Genomic DNA, 19,591 nt, shown 5'->3' with positions numbered 1-19,591 from the left:
GACAAAGTTTGAGATATATATTGTAATTCTATGTTATATTTTCACGCTTTACTAAGATTTTATTTCATTTTTAGTAACGCTTTATTTTCTAGTAATGTTTTTTACTATGTATCGATATTAAATTAAAATATGTTAACAATGTTTTTGAGTATTTAATTGACCAACCAATGAAGTGAACCCTCTGAACTTTTGAAATACATTTAAAGGACATTTACACCTACTGTGAGCATCTTGATAAAGGCCTCATCGGCTTAAATGCATAGATAACTCACAGTCCTGTGTTTTTTTGACTACCAAACGGCCCTGTAAACAACCGATTGGGGTGAATATCGTCACAACTCCGCTGCTGTCGGAGTTAACAATCGACCCATTACCTCTACATTAAAAGGAGTGACCAGCAGAGCGACCCTTTGAGACACCCACACATGGGTAATGTTAAAAAAAGTAGTAATAACCACAACAGTTGGTAAACACTTTATTTATTGAAAAAAAGAATTTTGCAAAAAACGAGTACTGTGCCTTTAAGAGATAAAAGCACACAATTTTTCCAAAACACTTAATAACGTCTATAAGCGTTCAAAAACTAGGGATTGATATACAGAGATGCCAAAAATTATTGCATCCCACATGCAAGAGCAGAAATTTACCCTCTACAGGAACATAAAGCAAAACAAAACTCAATTTGCTAAATAACGACCCCTGCACCTTGCCACAGCTCTGCTGTGGCGCCTACCTGCCCCCAGATAACTGCAAAACGACTCGACACCAATCCGGATAGTATAACACACAGATAGGGCCCAACCGGAGCTAATGTCTGCTGTCTCCTTCAGAGTAAACTGCGCGTCTGAGGCGCGAAAATAGGCCCCACCCATAATGGACGTCGCACTATTTGCTTAATCTACCGCATGGGAAGCGGTTACAAACAGCCATGTGGTCCCCAAACATATAAGCAGAACATAAAGTCCTCTTTATCAATAAACTTATTTTATGCCATAATTTTGTAAAATACCCCAGTGTCAATATTATATGCTGCGTATCTAATTGCTGCAATAATGTCAGTAAAACACCCAGTAGCACAGTAACACCCTTTCATTTACAGGACTACTGCTTACCCTGTTCCCATGATAAGGAACCAAATCAGCCAATTCTGATATACTAAGTTTCCTCAGAAGAAAAGGGCTGAAACATATGCTGCTTGCTGCATGAGACCGTCCTCCACACTGAAGAGTTTTCTCATATTACCTTCAGATCTGTGGGAACCATAATTGATCTTAGTAACTGCTGCTAAGAGCATCAATTTCAGGGGGAAATCTTCTTCCATATCCTCCCTGAGAAAAATAGTACTCACCGGTACCATTTAAAATAAAAAACTTCTTGATTGAAGAAATTAAAACTATCATTTTATCACCACTATCACTTTACCCTTCCTATTACTAGCATAGGCAAAGATAATGACTGGGGGGTGGAGTCAAGGGAGGAGCTATATAGACAGCTCTGCTGTGGTGCTCTTTGCCACTTCCTGTTAGCAGGAGGATAATATCCCACAAGTAAGGATGAATCCGTGGACTCGTCGTATCTTGTAGAAGAAAAACTAACAAAAAGAGTCATTTACAAACTCAATTCAAACTGTACTATATTGAAAACATATTATTAACACATTGTTTGATGTTTTACTTTGTGAATTTAATGTATTTTTTAAAATATACACTTATTTAAAATCTGATGACTGCAACGCATTCCAAAAAAGTTGGGACGGGGCAATTTAGGACTAATAGCAATGTGACAAGTTGAAATAAGAAGGACATGTAAAACAGGTGAGGCAATTGTGTAATTAGATGGGTGGAGGCTCACCAATCTGCCAACAGATACGTCAGAGAATAATGCAACACTTTAAGAATAACATTTCCCAAAGACATATTGGTAGTATTTTGGGCACTTCCCCTTCTACAGTGCACAAAATAATTAAAAGATTCAAGGAATCAGGTCAAATCTCGGTGCATAAAGAGCAAGGCTGAAAACCACTCCTGAATGCGCGTGATCTCTGATCCCTCACTGCCTAAAAAACCATCATGATTCTGTAATGATATCCTGACATGGGGTTGGGAATACTTTGGTAAACCTTTGTCAGTTAACACCATTCTTTGCTGCATCCACAGATGCAAGCTAAGGCTTTACTAGGCAAAGCAGAAGCCATACATCAACACTGTCCAGAAGCACCGCTGACTTCTCCAAACTCGGTCTCATCTGAGATGGACAAAAGCACAGTGGAATTGTGTTTTGTGGTCCGACAAGTCAAAATTTAAAATAGTTTTTGGAAAAAAAGAGGAAAAGGACCATTGAAGTTGTTATTAGCGTCAGGTGCAAAAGCCAGCACCTGTCATGGTATGGGGGGTGTCAGTGCCCATGGCATGGGTAACTTGCAAATCTGTGAGGGCCCCATTAAGGCAGAAAGATATGTATACATTTTGGAGCAACATATGCTGCCATCCAGACATAGTCTTTTCCAGGGACGTCCCTGCAATTTCCAGCAAGACAACACCAAACCACATTCTGCCTGGATTACAAGAGAATGGTTGTTTAAGCAGAAAGTGCATGTACTAGCATGGCCTGCCTGCAGTCCTGACCTTTCTCTGATTGAGAATGTGTGGCGCATTATGAAGCGCAAAATAAGGCAACAAAGGCCCGTAAAGTTGCGCAGCTGAAAACATGCATAATGGATGAATGGGGGAAAATTCCACTTGCTAAACTTAACCAACTGGTGTCTTCAGTGCCCAAAAGCTTAATAAGTGTTATTAAAAGAAAAGATGATGTTACACAGTGGTAAACAGTCGACTGTCCCAACTTTTATGGAGTGTGCTGCATTCATCAGATTTAAAATGAGTATATATTTTAAAAAATACATTAAATTCACAAAGTAAAACATTTGCGTTTACTTTCGTCCTGTAATACGAGCTGTAAACCTGATGCAAAAAGCAATGATAACCCCCTTTTTGCTTGCGCGTAACTGTTAGTGCACTACTCATAATCTGGCTCTTGGTAAACTTACATGTAGACCTGCAGTGGGTATAAATTTGCTGTGTTTAAATATTAAATACAAATTAAAATGGATATTATATTTTTCTTCAATGTGTGTGTCCCTCTCTGTGTATGTGTGACTGTATGTGTGTCCCTGAATGTGTGTCTCTGTGTGTTTTTGTGTATCATTTTATAGTGTATCTAATATCTCAGCACTCTGGCTCTGATATAAGTCAGGGCCTGCCCAGCCACTGACCTCACTGCATGTCACTACCAGAGAGAGCTCACCTTCATTATGTGCTGGGGCACAAGCTGGATCTATACACATTCTAAACACATAGAGGCTGTGCACATGCTGTTTATATTAATGGAAACTTTTTTAATTGTTTGCTCTGACTGAAACACAAAATACATTTTTTTGGGTTTCATATTTTTGTAAGGTTAATATTTTGAGCTGAATTTGAAAGCATATCAGGACCAATTTGTTGGAACTAGCGGAACATGGTGGCTGATGTGTATTGTGACTGAGGTGGCTAAGTCTAGACGTGGTTTTCAAGATAGATTGGAGGGGAAAAGGTGAGAGTTGAAATGGACACTTAGGAGTAGGTTGCAGTAGTCAATATGAGACAAAATGTGCCAGGAGGCTTATCCAGGGAGCTTTGAGGGCCATCCAACCTCGGTAATAGCCTGAGAGTGACTGCTTCACGTTCCACGTGGGACGCCAAGACTCGAACCCTCTTACTCCTGCTGCAGCTTCCCCTAGGCGCACGCATCTGCCCGCTTCCCAGATTTAAAGGGGCCATGTTGTATTTATCAGGAACTCCCACCTGAAGGACTCAGGTGTGGGAGTTCCTATAAAACACCCAGTCCATCGTTTTGGGCTGTTATTGCCTTACCTACCTTGTTCTTGGTTCCAGGGCCAAGCATACTTATCTTGTACCTGCGTATTCTCTCCTTGTTCCAGAGATCAAGCATACTTGCCTTGAACCTGCGTATGCTCACCTTGTTTCAGACATTACGCATACTTACCAGATATCTGTGTATGCACACCTTGTTCCAGAGACCAAGCATACTTACCTTGCACATGCGTATGCTCACTTGTCTCCTGAAAGCCAAACAAACTTGATGGATACCTGTGTATGCTCACCTTGTTCCAGAAGCTGTGCCTATTGACTGGTATCCCATTACAGTTTTAGCAACAGTACCAGCTGGGTATCCTGTGCCTGCTAAAAAACCTGTGTCTACCATACCAGTTACAGCTTTCTTCAAACTAGCTTTGCCTATCTAGCATCCCGTGAAAGTCTCATCAACAGTACCTGCTGGGTATCTTGTGCCTGCTGAGTAACCTGTGTCTACCATACCAGTAACAGCCTTCCTCAAACCAGCTGTGTCTGCTGTACATACCAGGTATTCTTATTCTATGTCAACCTCACCCTTAACAGTTCAATTAAAGCACCAGTGCCAACTGGCTTTGTACCCCAACTACTTAAAAGTATTCGGAACCTTGTTATGGACTTTAGTGATTTGAATTGGGCCTATGTTTAAACTTGCGGTTTCTGTAATCTTCAATCTAAACTACCAACTGTTCTTTTGCTTATCAATCATTAAAGCTTCCAAAAATACTTTCATTGTTCTGTGTATCTGTTCCGGCATCCTGCGTTCCATACACCCTAACAACCCCACAAAATGAGTAAGAGGATTAAAATTTGAATGGCTTCTTGGGTATTAGGGGCTAATATTACATAAAATAAAAATATAAAACAGGCAGCTCAAATGGTGTAGAATTTAAAAAAAAAAATCAATCTTTATTCAAATTTCCTTAAAAACAGCAAAATGATTAAAAACTGTACAAGGCTGCTGAATTAGTCTTATGCATTTCAGCTGTAATCATAGACTAATGTTCTCACCCTCTACTTTCTTCTTTTACACAGTTCAACTCTAACAGAATTATATCATACATGATTCATCCTCATGTTCTGTGTTTTTTACTAGTACAGGAGTTTATTAAGGCATAGGCCGACAAGGTCCGTGACTAGGGCGGCAGGTTGGAGGGGTGAGGCAATTTGGCGGGGCATGGCATGGTGGCAGATAGCGGAAGCGCAGCGGTACTTTTGTGTAGTCAGTGTATGACACTGCCGCACAACAAGAAGAGAACCTTCCCCGACCCCTTTGAGAAATACCAGCCACCACCATACCCTGAGGCTCCTACGTGCATGCAGCAATAATGGGTTGTTATGCAAGGATGGCATTGCTGGTTGGCATGTCACCTCTGACAGATAAGTGGTGGTTGGTACAGAGGGTTGTGTAGGTTGGCACAGAACATAGGTTGATCAAAATATACAGAAACATGTTTTTAAAGGTAATTTCTGCATGACCAACTAAAATATAATATTCTTCATGATACAATATTGTAATATGTCTACCATGCAATTAATTTAAATCACTAGATGAATCTTGCACTTCAAGCCATGTGTTTCCGAAAGACCTTGAAACTCTTAGCTCCTATCACCATGTCTAAACCTAACCTAGTAACTTCTGAGCACCTCAGATCTTCATGTTTTTGGAACATTTTCCTAATCAGTGAAGGTCTTAACAAAATGTATAACTAGCTTACTGCTTAGGTTAAATCCCTTGATCCCAAAACTTTCAGAGCAAAATTGTTCCCTTTGGGACACATGCTAGTGCTTTCTAAAATACCTGCTGGCGCCACAACTGTGTATCCCTGTGTGTGAGTGTGTGGCTGTGAATCCCTGTGTGTGTGTGTGTGTGTGTGTGTGTATGTGTGCATATGAATATGTATTTGTATGGTGTGCGTGCATATGAGTGTGACGTGTGTGTGAGTGTATGCGTGCATATGAATATGTATTTGTGTGTGCATATGAATGTGTGTTTGTGTATGCGTGCATATGAATGTGTATTTGTATGGTGTGTCAAAAGAATGTGACGTGTGTATGTGTTTTACAAGCCCTGGTGAACATTTACTTTAGAAATGCTATGAAAATAAAAAAAAAAACATGTTACTCCCTGAGCAAAAAAACTAAATTTATGCTTACCTGATAAATTTATTTCTCCTGTGGTGTATCCAGTCCACGGATTCATCCATTACTTGTGGGATATTCTCCTTCCCAACAGGAAGCTGCAAGAGGATCACCCACAGCAGAGCTGTCTATATAGCTCCTCCCTTAACTGCCACCTCCCAGTCATTCGACCGAAGACAAGCAAGAGAAAGGAGAAACTATAGGGTGCAGTGGTGACTGTAGTTTAAAAAATAAAAAACACCTGCCTTAAAATGACAGGGCGGGCCGTGGACTGGATACACCACAAGAGAAATAAATTTATCAGGTAAGCATAAATTTTGTTTTCTCTTGTAAGGTGTATCCAGTCCACGGAATCATCCATTACTTGTGGGATACCAATACCAAAGCTATAGGACACGGATGAAGGGAGGGACAAGGCAGGCGCTTAAACGGAAGGCACCACTGCCTGTAAAACCTTTCTTCCAAAAATAGCCTCTGAAGAAGCAAAAGTATCAAATTTGTAGAATTTAGAAAAAGTATGAAGCGAAGACCAAGTCGCCGCCTTACAAATCTGTTCCACAGAAGCCTCATTTTTAAAAGCCCATGTGGAAGCCACCGCTCTAGTGGAATGAGCTGTAATTCTTTCAGGAGGCTGCTGGCCAGCAGTCTCATAAGCTAAGCGGATTATACTTCTTAACCAAAAAGAAAGAGAAGTTGCTGAAGCCTTTTGGCCTCTCCTCTGTCCAGAGTAAACAACAAACAATGCAGATGTTTGACGAAAATCTTTAGTAGCTTGTAAATAAAACTTTAAAGCACGAACCACGTCAAGATTGTGTAATAGACGTTCCTTCTTTGAAGAAGGATTAGGACACAGTGACGGAACAACAATCTCCTGATTGATATTCTTATTAGATACCACCTTAGGAAGAAACCCAGGTTTGGTACGCAAAACTACCTTATCTGCATGCAAGGCAGATAACTCTGAAACTCTTCGAGCCGAAGAGATAGCTACCAAAAACAGAACTTTCAAAGATAAAAGCTTGATATCTATGGAATGCAGAGGTTCAAACGGAACCCCTTGAAGAACTTTAAGAACTAAATTTAAACTCCATGGCGGAGCAACAGGTTTAAACACAGGCTTGATTCTAACTAAAGCCTGACAAAACGCCTGAACATCTGGAACATCTGCCAGACGCTTGTGAAAAAGCATAGACAGAGCAGAAATCTGTCCCTTTAAGGAACTAGCTGACAATCCCATCTCCAATCCTTCTTGGAGAAAAGACAATATCCTGGGAATCCTGGCTTTACTCCATGAGTAACCCTTGGATTCACACCAATGAAGATATTTACACCATATCTTATGATAGATTTTCCTGGTGACAGGCTTTCGAGCCTGAATTAAGGTATCAATGACCGACTCGGAAAAACCACGCTTTAATAAAATCAAGCGTTCAATCTCCAAGCAGTCAGACGCAGAGAAATTAGATTTGGATGTTTGAAGGGACCTTGAAGTAGAAGGTCCTGCCTCAGCGGCAGAGTCCATGGTGGAAAGGATGACATGTCCACCAGATCTGTATACCAAGTCCTGCGTGGCCACACAGGAGCTATCAAAATCACCGAAGCTCTCTCCTGCTTGATCTTGGCAATCAGCCGAGAGAGCAGAGTAAACTGTGGAAACACATAAGCCAGGCTGAAGGACCAGGGCGCTGCTAGAGCATCTATCAGCGCTGCCTGGGGATCCCTTGACCTGGATCCGTAACAAGGAAGTTTGGCTTCTGACGAGACGCCATTAGATCCAGTACTGGTTTGCCCCATATTTGAATCAGCTGGGCAAATACCTCCGGATGGAGCTCCCACTCCCCCGGATGAAAAGTCTGCCGACTTAGAAAATCCGCCTCCCAGTTCTCTACTCCTGGGATATGGATAGCTGAGAGATGGCAAGAGTGAACCTCTGCCCATAGAATTAACTTTGAAACCTCCAACATTGCCAGGGGGCTCCTTGTCCCCCCCTGATGGTTGATATAGGCTACAGTCGTGATGTTGTCCGACTGAAATCTGATGAACCTGACCGCAGCTAGCTGAGGCCTGAGCCTTCAGGGAGTTCCAGACTGCACCCCAGCCCAGAAGGCTGGCATCTGTCGTTACTATAGTCCAATCTGTCCTGCGGAAGCTCATCCCCTTGGACAGGTGGACCCGAGATAGCCACCAGAGAAGAGAATCCCTGGTTTCTTGATCCAGATTTAGTAGAGGGGACGAGCATGCAAAGTTGCAGCGGTCTGAGATGTAGGCGGGCAAACGGTACTATGTCCATTGCCGCTACCATTAAACCGATTACTTCCATACACTGAGCCACTGAAGGACGAGAAGTGGAATAAAGAACACGGCAAGAGTCTAGAGGTTTTGACAATCTATCAGAGTCCCTAGGAATGAAACTTTTGTTAGAGGTGATAGAGAACTCTTTCCTTCATTCACCTTCCACCCATGGGACCACAGAAATGCCAGAACAATGTCCGTGTGGGACCTGGCAATTTGAAAAGTCGACGCCTGTATCAGAATGTCGTCTAAGTAAGGGGCTACTGCTATACCCCGCGGCCTTAGGACCGCTAGAAAGGACCCTAGAACCTTTGTAAAGATTCTTGGTGCCGAGGCCAACCAGAAGGGAAGAGCCACAAACTGGTAGTGCCTGTCTAGAAAGGCAAACCTGAGAAAACGATGATGATCTTTGTGTATCGGGATGTGAAGATAAGCATCCTTTAAGTCTACAGTAGTCATATATTGACCCTCCTGGATCATAGGAAGGATGGTTCGAATAGTCTCCATCGTGAAGGATGGGACTCTGAGAAATTTGTTTAAGATCTTGAGATCTAAGATTGGTCTGAATGTTCCCTCTTTTTTGGGAACTACAAACAGATTTGAATAGAAGCCCTGTCCCTGTTCCTCCTGCGGAACTGGGTGGATCACTCCCATAACTAGGAGGTCTTGAACACAATGTAAGAATGCCTCTCTCTTTATCTGGTTTGCAGATAAAAGTGAGAGATGAAATCTCCCTCTTGGGGGAGAGGTTTTGAATTCCAGAAGATAACCCTTGGACACAATTTACAATGCCCAGGGATCCTGGACATCTCTTTCCCAAGCCTGTGCGAAGAGAGAGAGTCTGCCCCCTACTAGATCCGTTTCCGGATCGGGGGCTGCTCCTTCATGCTGTCTTAGAGGCAGCAGCTGGCTTTTTGGCCTGTTTCCCCTTGTTCCAAGCCTGGTTAGGTCTCCAGACCGGCTTAGACTGGGCAAAAGTTCCCTCTTGTTTTGTGTTAAAGGAAGTTGAAGCTGCGCCACTCTTGAAGTTTCGAAAGGCCCGAAAACTAGACTGTTTGGTCCTTAATTTGTTGGACCTATCTTGAGGAAGGGCGTGACCTTTTCCTCCAGTGATGTCAGAAATGATCTCCTTCAGTCCAGGCCCGAATAGGGTCTGTCCTTTGAAGGGAATGTTGAGAAGTTTAGACTTTGAAGTCACGTCAGCTGATCAGGATTTAAGCCATAGCGCCCTACGCGCCTGAATAGCAAAACCTGAATTTTTAGCCGTTAGTTTGGTTAAATGAACAACAGCGTCAGAAACAAATGAATTGGCTAGCTTAAGAGCCTTAAGCTTGTCAATAATATCTTCCAACAGGGTTTCAACCTGTAGAGCCTCCTCTAGAGACTCAAACCAGAAAGCCGCAGCAGCAGTGACTGGGGCAATGCATGCAAGAGGCTGGAGAATAAAACCTTGTTGAATAAAAATTTTCTTAAGGTAACCCTCTAATTTTTTATCCATTGGATCTAGAAAAGCACAACTGTCCTCGACAGGGATAGTGGTACGCTTAGCTAGAGTAGAAACTGCTCCCTCCACCTTAGGGACCGTCTGCCATAAGTCCCGTGTAGCGGCGTCTATAGGAAACATCTTTTTAAAAACAGGAGGGGGAGAGAACGGTACACCTGGTCTATCCCATTCCTTAGTAATAATTTCAGAAAACCTTTTAGGGATTGGAAAAACATCAGTGTAAGTAGGTACTGCATAGTATTTATCCAATCTACATAATTTCTCTGGGACTACAATAGTGTCACAGTCATCCAGAGTTGCTAAGACCTCCCTGAGCAATACGCGGAGGTGCTCAAGCTTAAATTTAAATGTAGACATATCAGAATCAGGTTGAAGTATCTTCCCTGAATCAGAAAAATCACCCACAGATTGAAGCTCCCCTGCTTCAGCTTCAGTACATTGTGAGGGTGTATCAGACATAGCCACTAAAGCGTCAGAGAGCTCTGTATTTATTCTAGTCCCAGAGCTGTCTCGCTTTCCTTGCAATCCTGGCAGTTTAGATAATACCTATGTAAGGGTATGATTCATAACTGTCGCCATATCTTGCAAAGTATACGCAATGGGCGCGCTAGATGTACTTGGCGTCCCCTGAGCGGGATTTATAGGTTCTGACACGTGGGGAGAGTTAGACGGCATAACTTCCTCCTTGTCAATTTCTTCTGGTGATAAATGTTTTAAAGCAAGAATATGGTCTTTGTAATCTATAGTAAAATCAGTGCATTTGGTACACATTCTAAGAGGGGGTTCCACAATGGCTTCTAAACATAATGAACAATGAGTTTCCTCTAAGTCAGACATGTTTAAACACACTAGTAATGAGACCAGCAAGCTTGGAAAACACTTTAATAACTGTGAACAAGCAAAAAATAAAAACGGTACTGTGCCTTTAAGAGAAAAAAACAATCACAGAAACTGCAAAACAGTGAAAAAAGCAGTAAATTTTACGAAATTTTTACAGTGTGTATAATAGACTGAAATAGCATTGCACCCACTTGCAAATGGATGATTAACCCCTTAGTTTCAAAACCGGATAAAAAAAAACGATATAAACGTTTTTAAACAGTCACAACCAACTGCCACAGCTCTGCTGTGGCCCTACCTGCCCATACAACGACTTTGGAAGGCACAAAAACCCTTTAGAGAGGTCCTATATGTTCAGGGGACTCCTACAGAGAAGCTGGATTTCTCAAGCTGCAAAAACTACTGCGCAATTTAGGCGCAAAAATAGGCCCCTCCCAACCTGTGCTCACAGTGAGAGGGCCTTAAAAAACTATCCCTAGGCAAAATCTAGTCAGCCATGTGGAAAAACTGGGCCCCAGAATAAAGTTTTATCACCAATATGTAATAAACGTTTAAATACCTCAAGCAAACGTTATATCTATTCAGTAATGGGAGTAAATAACAAAAATATTACCCTTTACAGCAAGCATGATACCAGTCGTTATTAAATCACTGTAATCAGGCTTACCTTAAATAAATCCGGTATTGTCAGCATTTTCTAGCTTATCATCTCTCTAGAAAAAATTTAAAACTGCACATACCTCAGAGCAGGAGACCCTGCACGCTATTTCCCCAGCTGAAGTTACCCATCTCTTCAGTTATGTGTGAGAACAGCAGTGGATCTTAGTTACAAGCTGCTAAGATCATCAAAAACCACAGGCAGACTCTTCTTCAACTTTCTGCCTGAGGCTAAAATAGTACAACTCCGGTACCATTTGAAAATAATAAACTTTTGATTGAAGATAAACTACATTAATGCACCACATCTCTCTAGCTACTTCCCTTGTCGAGAGCTGCAAGAGAATGACTGGGAGGTAGCAGTTTGGGGAGGAGCTATATAGACAGCTCTGCTTGCAGCTTCCTGTTGGGAAGGAGAATATCCCACAAGTAATGGATGAATCCGTGGACTGGATACACCTTACAAGAGAAATATCTCTTGGTATCCCTTGTTGAAATAGAATACTCACATATCCTACACTAGTGGGAGCTAGTTGATGATTGGTGTCTAACTAGATGTGTTTGACTAACTAGATGTGTTCAGCTTACTGCCAGTATTGCAATGCTGTTCCTTCAAAGGATAACAAGATAATGAAGACAATTTGATAATAGAAGTAAATTGGAAATTTGTATGTTCTATCGAAATAATGAAAAAAAATAGTGGGGTTTCCTGTCCCTTTAAGCTTTGTGGAATTATAGTTTGTAAATGAACAAATTAAATTTAATGTTTCTTATTACCACCTCTCTGATTAGCCATATTTATTTTCAACTATATTCCATGAAAAAGTATCTACATGTTAGTTGTGTTCTAAAATAAAATGCTTATGGTGAGAGCAAGAATCCTGCTTCTTCATCTCTATAGAATGTTCTTTTAGTAGATTGAGGTACCTTTTAATGGACCAACAACATCAAGGTTTTTTTTTATTATTATTCCATAAGCTTTCAAGGCCTCATAGCTCTCTTCTTCAGCTGTAGATAATAGTTGTCTGATAAAACTATTATCTACATCTGAAGAAGAGACCTGTTAGGCCTTAGAAGCATATGAAATTCAAAAAAACTTAAAGGGACACTGAACCTAATTTTTTCTTTCATGATTCAGATAGAGCATGTAATTGTATGCAACTTTCTAATTTACTCCTATTAGCCATTTTTCTTCACTCTCTTGGTATCGTTATTTGAAAAGCAAGAATGTAAGCTTACGAGCCAGCCCATCTTTGGTTCAGAACCTGGGTAGCGCTTACTGATTGGTCAGCAAGTGCACTCCAGGGTGCTCAACCAAAAATGGGACAGCTCCTAAACTTTCATTCCTTAATTTTCAAATAAAGATACCAAAAGAACAAAGAAAAATTAATAATAATTAAAAATTGGAAAGTTGTTTTTAAATTGCATGCTCTATATGAATCATGAAAAAACATTTGGGTTCAGTGTCCCTTTAGTTTGCACCATCCCAACATCCTTACATTGCAAATAAAAAGAACTTTTGTTGGTCCATTAAAAGGTATCACAATCTACTAAAGGAACATTCTCTGTGGGACCAATACGGCAATAACCTTTTTCTATTTCATCTCTATAGTAATAGACAAATGTTCTCTAATTCTAACTCTAGCTTCTCTTGTAGTTTTCCCTATGTACTGTAGGTGGCACTGTGTACACGTGATCAGATAAATAATCTACACATACAAACTTTTCAGGCTTTACAGTCCTTATTGCCACATTTGTAAATTCCCTTAGTGCAAGTTAAGGGACAGTCTAGTCAAAATGAAACTTTCATTATTCAGATAGATGTAATTTTAATCAACTTTCCAATTTACTTTTATTATCAAATATGCTTTGTTTGCTTGTTATTCTTAGTTGAAACTAAACCTATGTAGGCTCATATGCTAATTTCTAAACCCTTGAGGGCTGCCTCTTATCACATGTTTTTTAAATTGCTTTTAACAACAAGAGACTGTGGGCCATATAGATAACACTGTGTCCAGGCACAGGGAGTTATTTAAGAGTTTGCACAACACAATACTAAATGCAACTCAGTAGATTGTATATAGTCACAGTCATGTGATCAGGGGGCTGTCAGAAGGTTCTTAGATACTAGGTAATCACAGAGGTAAAAAGTGTATTAATATAACAGTAACAGTATTGGTTATGTAAACCTGGGGGATGGGTGATAAAGGGTTTAACTGTCTTTTAAAAACAATACAAATTATATTGTAGACTGACCCTTTACAAGGATGTAGACTTTTTTTTTCTTGGAACTGTAGGTAAAACCTTGTTACCAAGTGCAACTTATTTTTTATATGAAAACTTTTAGCTCTATAATAAATATAATGATAACATTTAAGGCTACATTACAAGTGGAGCGCTAATTTATCGCACGTCAATTGGAGCCTATGGAAGCGCAAAGCTTTCATGCAATGCGAAAAGCAAGGTTGTGTTCGCATTGAGCGTAACTTGCAATACCAGCGCACATTTTCGTGGAGAGGAGATTTAATCTCCAGTAATGCCTGAGCCTGTCCTGTTAATTTATATCTACATCACCTAACAATAGAGAGTCAGCCTTGTCTGAGCCTGTCCTGATAATCGTTATCTATGCCACATAGTATTATGGAGCCAGTCTTGTCTGAGCCTGTCCTGATAATCTTTATCTATGCCACATAGTATTATGGAGCCAGCCTTGTCTGAGCCTGTCCTGATAATCTATAACTATGTCACCTAGTAATAGAAACTCAGCCTTGTCTGAGCTTGTCCTGATAATCTTTATCTATGTCAACTAGTAATAAAGACCCAGCCTTGTCTGAGCCAGTCCTGATAATCTATAACTATGTCACCTAGTAATAGAAACTCAGCCATGTCTGAGCCTGTCCCGATAATCTATAGCTACGCCATCTAGTAATAGAGAGCAAGCCTTGTCTCAGCATGTCCTGATAATCTATACCTACTTCAACAAGTAACAGAGAGACAGTTTTGTCTGACCCTGTCCTGATAATCTATATCTACATCACCTAGTAACAGAGTGTCAGCCATGTCTGAGCCTGTCCTGATAATCAATATCTATGTCAACTAGTAACAGAGAGCCAGCCATGTCTGAGCCTGTCCTGATAAGTAACATAACCCTCTGAGCAGATACATATGCAGTGCAGTTATGAGATAAATCTACACTATATCTGCCTGATATGTCTCAGAGACACTCTGCAATATCTAGACAAACAGCCCTGTCTGAGCCTGTCTTGATAATGTGCAGTCAGGGGCTCAACAAGCAATAGGTAACTCAGCACTGCTACTGTTTGGCAGCCTAGGGGTTAAATGTAAACACTACGTTTATTTAGCTGTATGAACATAACAGTTAAATCACTATCAGTTCTATAAAAGACTGTATTACTGGTTAAGGAATATGATAATGCAGAAGACTGAGAGACAGAACCAGGTGCAGATAAAATATAATACCAATAACATATGGTCACATATAGGGGAGATGAACTAATTAGTGCACATGAGCTTGTGTATTACAGCTGCAGAGTGGGACTCACAGGGTTAACTGCATGTTCCAGTGATTAATTTACCACACCCTGTGCTGAATAAGAGGATAATGTTAGTTTCGTTTTCTGCTGCTACATACAGTATGGCGTCTGCTGATCTGAGAGAGGAGCTAACCTGCCCCATCTGCCTGAGCATTTATACAGATCCTGTAACGCTCAGCTGTAGCCATAACTTCTGCCTGGGCTGTATTGAGAGTGTGCTGAATACCCAGGAGGGGTCTGGGATTTATACCTGTCCTGTGTGCAGAGAACCTTTTAACACAAAGCCTAAATTACAGAAAAACCTAAACCTGCGTAACATAGTGGAGCATTTCATTCCTGCTCAGCAAGATCACAAAGTCTTCTGCACTTACTGTATTCACTCTCCTGTACCTGCAGCTAAATCATGTTTGCTATGTGAGGCTTCTCTGTGTGATACCCACCTGAGGGTACACAGCAAGTCTGAGGAAAACGTCATAACTGAACCCACCACTTCCTGGGATAACAGAAAATGCTCCAAACACAAGGAGCTGCTGAAATATTACTGCACTGAGGATGCTGCCTGTATCTGTGTGTCCTGCTCCCTGGCCGGAGACCACAGGGGACACCAGCTGGAGCTGCTGAATGAGGCTTCTGAGAAGAAGAAAAATAAACTGAGAAATGTTCTGCAGAAACTGGCCACAAAGAGAAAGAAGACAGAGAGAAGAGTCCAGAGTCTGCAGGAGCACAGAAGAGGGGTGCAAGAGAAAGCAGCTGGTGTAACGGAGCGACTCACTGCCCTGATTAGGAACATCAGGAAACAGCTGGAAGACCTAGAGAAGCGACTCTTGAGTGACATCACTCGGCAGCAGGAGCAGGTTTTACTCACAATCTCTGATCAGATCCAGCAGCTGGAAAAAGAGAAGGACAATCTGATCAGGAAGATGTGTCACATTGAAGGGCTGTGCAGCATGACTGACCCATTAACTGTCCTACAAGAACAGGAATCACACAAAGATGACTTTTGTGGTGCTGAGAAGGGAGATAATGAGGACACACAGAGAGATGATAAACAGGCACCGGCTGTGGGGGATTTGGATGAGGGTCTGATCTCAGTGACCTTATACAGAGGTTTAGTTGATACTGTGAATGATGTAAAGAGAGGACTCTATGTGCAGGTGACAGACATATTACTGGATGTAAATACAGCTGGTAATGATGTAACTGTATCAGGTGACTTTAAATCTGCATCTTGGTCAGAATTAAACCAGCAGCGACCAGAAACACCAAAGAGGTTTCTTTGTTCTCAGGTACTAAGCACCAGTAGCTTTTCCTCAGGACGACATTACTGGGAAGTGCAGACCAGTGAAGCTTGGGGATGGCGGGTTGGGATGTGCTATCCCAGTATGGAGAGAAGAGGAGATCAGTCCTTAATGGGAAACAATAACAAATCCTGGTGCTTGTGTGGGTTTAATAAATATTTTTCAGGAACACATGATTCACAGCAATCTCCAATACCACACACTTTATCCTGCTGGAGATTAGGAATACTGCTGGACTATGAGGCTGGGCGTCTGACCTTTTATGAGCTGTGTGACCCAATCAAACGCTTACACACCGTCACCTTCACTGAGCCTCTACATGCTGTATTCTGCGTATCCTGGGATGGGTGGGTCAGAATCATGTGCTAGAAATGATGATCACTGCATGTTGTGAGATGTGACACATCATTATCCCCAGTAAATCAGCCATCCCAGTGTGTATAGAGGGGTCTATATATGCAAAGGGCCCTTGTGCTTATGGCTATGCCTTCTGTTTATTAGAACTACTTTTCTGCATAGAGCAGTGCACATAGGTTTCTCTTTTTTCATACATACAGTGCTGCACATGCGTCTCTTGCTCTTATAAATCGGTGCTGCATATGCAAACAGGTTTCTTACTCTCATACATACAGTTCTGAACATGCACACAGGTTTCTCACTCTCATACATACAGTGCTGCATATGCAAACAGGTTTCTCACTCTCATACATACAGTGCTGCACATGCACATAGGTTGCTCACTCTCATACATACAGTGCTGCACGTGCACATAGGTTGCTCACTCTCATACATACAGTGCTGCACATGCACATAGGTTGCTCACTCTCATACATACAGTGCTGCACATGCACACAGATTTCTTACTCTCATACATACAGTGCTGCACATGCACACAGGTTTCTCCCTCTCATACATACAGTGCTGCACATGCACACAGGTTTCTCCCTCTCATACATACAGTGCTGCACATGCACACAGGTTTCTCCCTCTCATACATACAGTGCTGCACATGCACACAGTTTTCTCACTCTCATACATACAGTGCTACACATGCACACAGGTTTCTCTCTCTCATACATACAGTGCTGCACATGCACACAGGTTTCTCCCTCTCATACATACAGTGCTGCTCATGCACACAGGTTTCTAACTCATATACATACAGTGCTGCACAAGGACATAGGTTTCTCACTCTCATACATACAGTGCTGCACATGCACACAGGTTTCTCCCTCTCATACATACAGTGCTGCTCATGCACACAGGTTTCTAACTCATATACATACAGTGCTGCACAAGGACATAGGTTCCTCACTCTCATACATACAGTGCTGCACATGCACATAGGTATCTCACTTTCATAAATACAAACATACATGTAAAAATAATAATCAGCACAAGATTACACATATATATATATATATATACACACACATATACATATATATATATATATATATACATACATACACACACAGTACGTGCAATGAGCTACATTCACATCAACAAAATATTACACATACATAAATATATTAACACATGTACAATTAAATACATATACATCATCACAGGTTTACATATGTATATATATATATATAAAAACAATAAAATACATAAACAGCACAATATTTCATAGACATACATATATGTACAATAAGATACATACATACACATCAGAAAAATACTACATATACAAAAATACATACATACATGTGCAATAAAATACATACACATAAGCACAAACAAAACTATTGACAAGCCTTCACTGCAATATAGTATTCAATAAAATTAGCAGTTAAAAAAAAGGTATAAGCATTAAACAGTGTGCATTAAAATGTATATTAAAAGTACGCAGCAAAATTCAAAATAAAATGATGCAGTAAAAATAAGACTTTAAAAATCATACTAGGAAGTATTTGAAGTGTACTTTATTTTGCTACTGTAAATGGCATCTTTCAGCCTCTATATTCACAATGTACAGTACTTATTCCACTGACAGAAAAGGCATATACATGAAACTAGTAGTCAGTACAATAATACAAGTACAATTTTGATTTGTGTTTGATTAAAAAAATAATAATAATAGTGCTAGATTCTCCCTGTTACAATTGCATTTTTCTGCAATTTTTTTCCATTCCTTTAAAGGACCGCTAAATACAGTAGACGTGCATAAAAAAGACAATGCAATAACAATTTTTTTTCTACCATTAGCTGGCCCCCCTGTACCATGTGACAGACATCAGCCAATTACAGATTAGTATACTTATACCATTTGAGCTTGTGCACATGCTCAGTAGAAGGCAGTGCCTCAAAAAGGTTGTATATAAAGAGAATGTGCAAAATTTGCAAAATGGAAGTAAATTGGAAAGATTCTTAAAAGTGTGCTCTTTCTGAATCATGAAAGTTTAATTTTGACTTGAGTGTCCCATTAATTGCTTTCTATGGGAGGCAAATCACCACTCGCCAGGGCATCCAGGTTCAGTCTTCTTAAAACAACTGAGTGAGGGCTGCCCATGCCAGGGAGTTTGTGTGGTGATTTCAGGCCATGCCAGACAGTTGTAGAGAGAGCTCGCCTTCATTATGTGCTGGGGCACACGCTGGATCTATACACATTCTAAACAGACAAAGGCTGTGTATTGTGTACTGTGTGTTATGTACTGTGTACTGTGTGCTGTGTGTTATGTACTGTGTATTGTGTGTTATGTAGTATATTGTGTACTGTGTGTTATGTAATGTGTTATATACTGTGTGTTATGTATTGTGTACTTTGTATTATGTACTGTGTGTTATGTACTGTGTACTGTGTGCTGTGTGTTATGTACTGTGTATTGTGTGTATATTGTGTACTGTGTGTTATGTAATGTGTTATATACTGTGTGTTATGTATTGTGTACTTTGTATTATGTACTGTGTGTTATGTACGGAGTATCTCCTGTTATAGAATGCACAGAACTCATGGATGCACCATTGTTCAACTTCAAGAACGTTTTAGTCACTGAAGATAACACACCCATTTCATTGTTATACCTCATGCTTGTCCCTAGTGTTAGAATATATGAACTGCAACACATATAAACAGCAACACTGGAAGAAACCATTATGATATATTCATTACATCTCCCTTCTTAAAAAAAAAACAAAAAAAAAAACAATATATATATTAGATATAAAGAAATATACATTTAAAAAACAAAACAAAAAAAACAAACAAAGCACACAGTTATGCAGTGTCATAATCTTCCCAATACTTCGGCTTGATTCTCAGTCCATATCTTGAGAATCTACTGGGTGGCTTAACTTGTGCTGTTTCTGTCGTGCTAGGAAGAATCACATTGGAACTGTGATCAGAGAGTTGTGCGGTTGGTGTTGTACTCAGTAATTGTCCCTCCTGTA

General features: G+C 40.6%; 2 protein-coding genes across 2 annotated transcripts in view; one reads left to right on the top strand and one right to left on the bottom strand.

Annotated features, from left to right (window-relative positions):
- Window positions 1-19,591, bottom strand: part of SUGCT (succinyl-CoA:glutarate-CoA transferase) — a 1,111,985-nt gene that overhangs the window by 997,603 nt on the left and 94,791 nt on the right. The window lies entirely within an intron of this gene.
- On the top strand, window positions 14,982-18,103 carry LOC128660634 (E3 ubiquitin/ISG15 ligase TRIM25-like). The gene has a single exon (XM_053714567.1). It carries the CDS (start codon window positions 15,002-15,004, stop codon window positions 16,565-16,567), a length of 1,566 nt encoding a protein of 521 aa, XP_053570542.1. The 5' UTR covers window positions 14,982-15,001; the 3' UTR covers window positions 16,568-18,103.

The sequence above is a fragment of the Bombina bombina genome, chromosome 5 (assembly GCF_027579735.1).
Source record: "Bombina bombina isolate aBomBom1 chromosome 5, aBomBom1.pri, whole genome shotgun sequence".
Lineage (NCBI taxonomy): Eukaryota > Metazoa > Chordata > Amphibia > Anura > Bombinatoridae > Bombina > Bombina bombina.
Note: the sequence above shows the minus strand (reverse complement) of the source record. Positions and strands in the feature narration are given on the sequence as shown.

Bases quoted from the DNA above. Each gene is read 5' to 3' on its own strand.
- LOC128660634 (XM_053714567.1), top strand. From the start codon at position 15,002: ATGGCGTCTGCTGATCTGAGAGAGGAGCTAACCTGCCCCATCTGCCTG.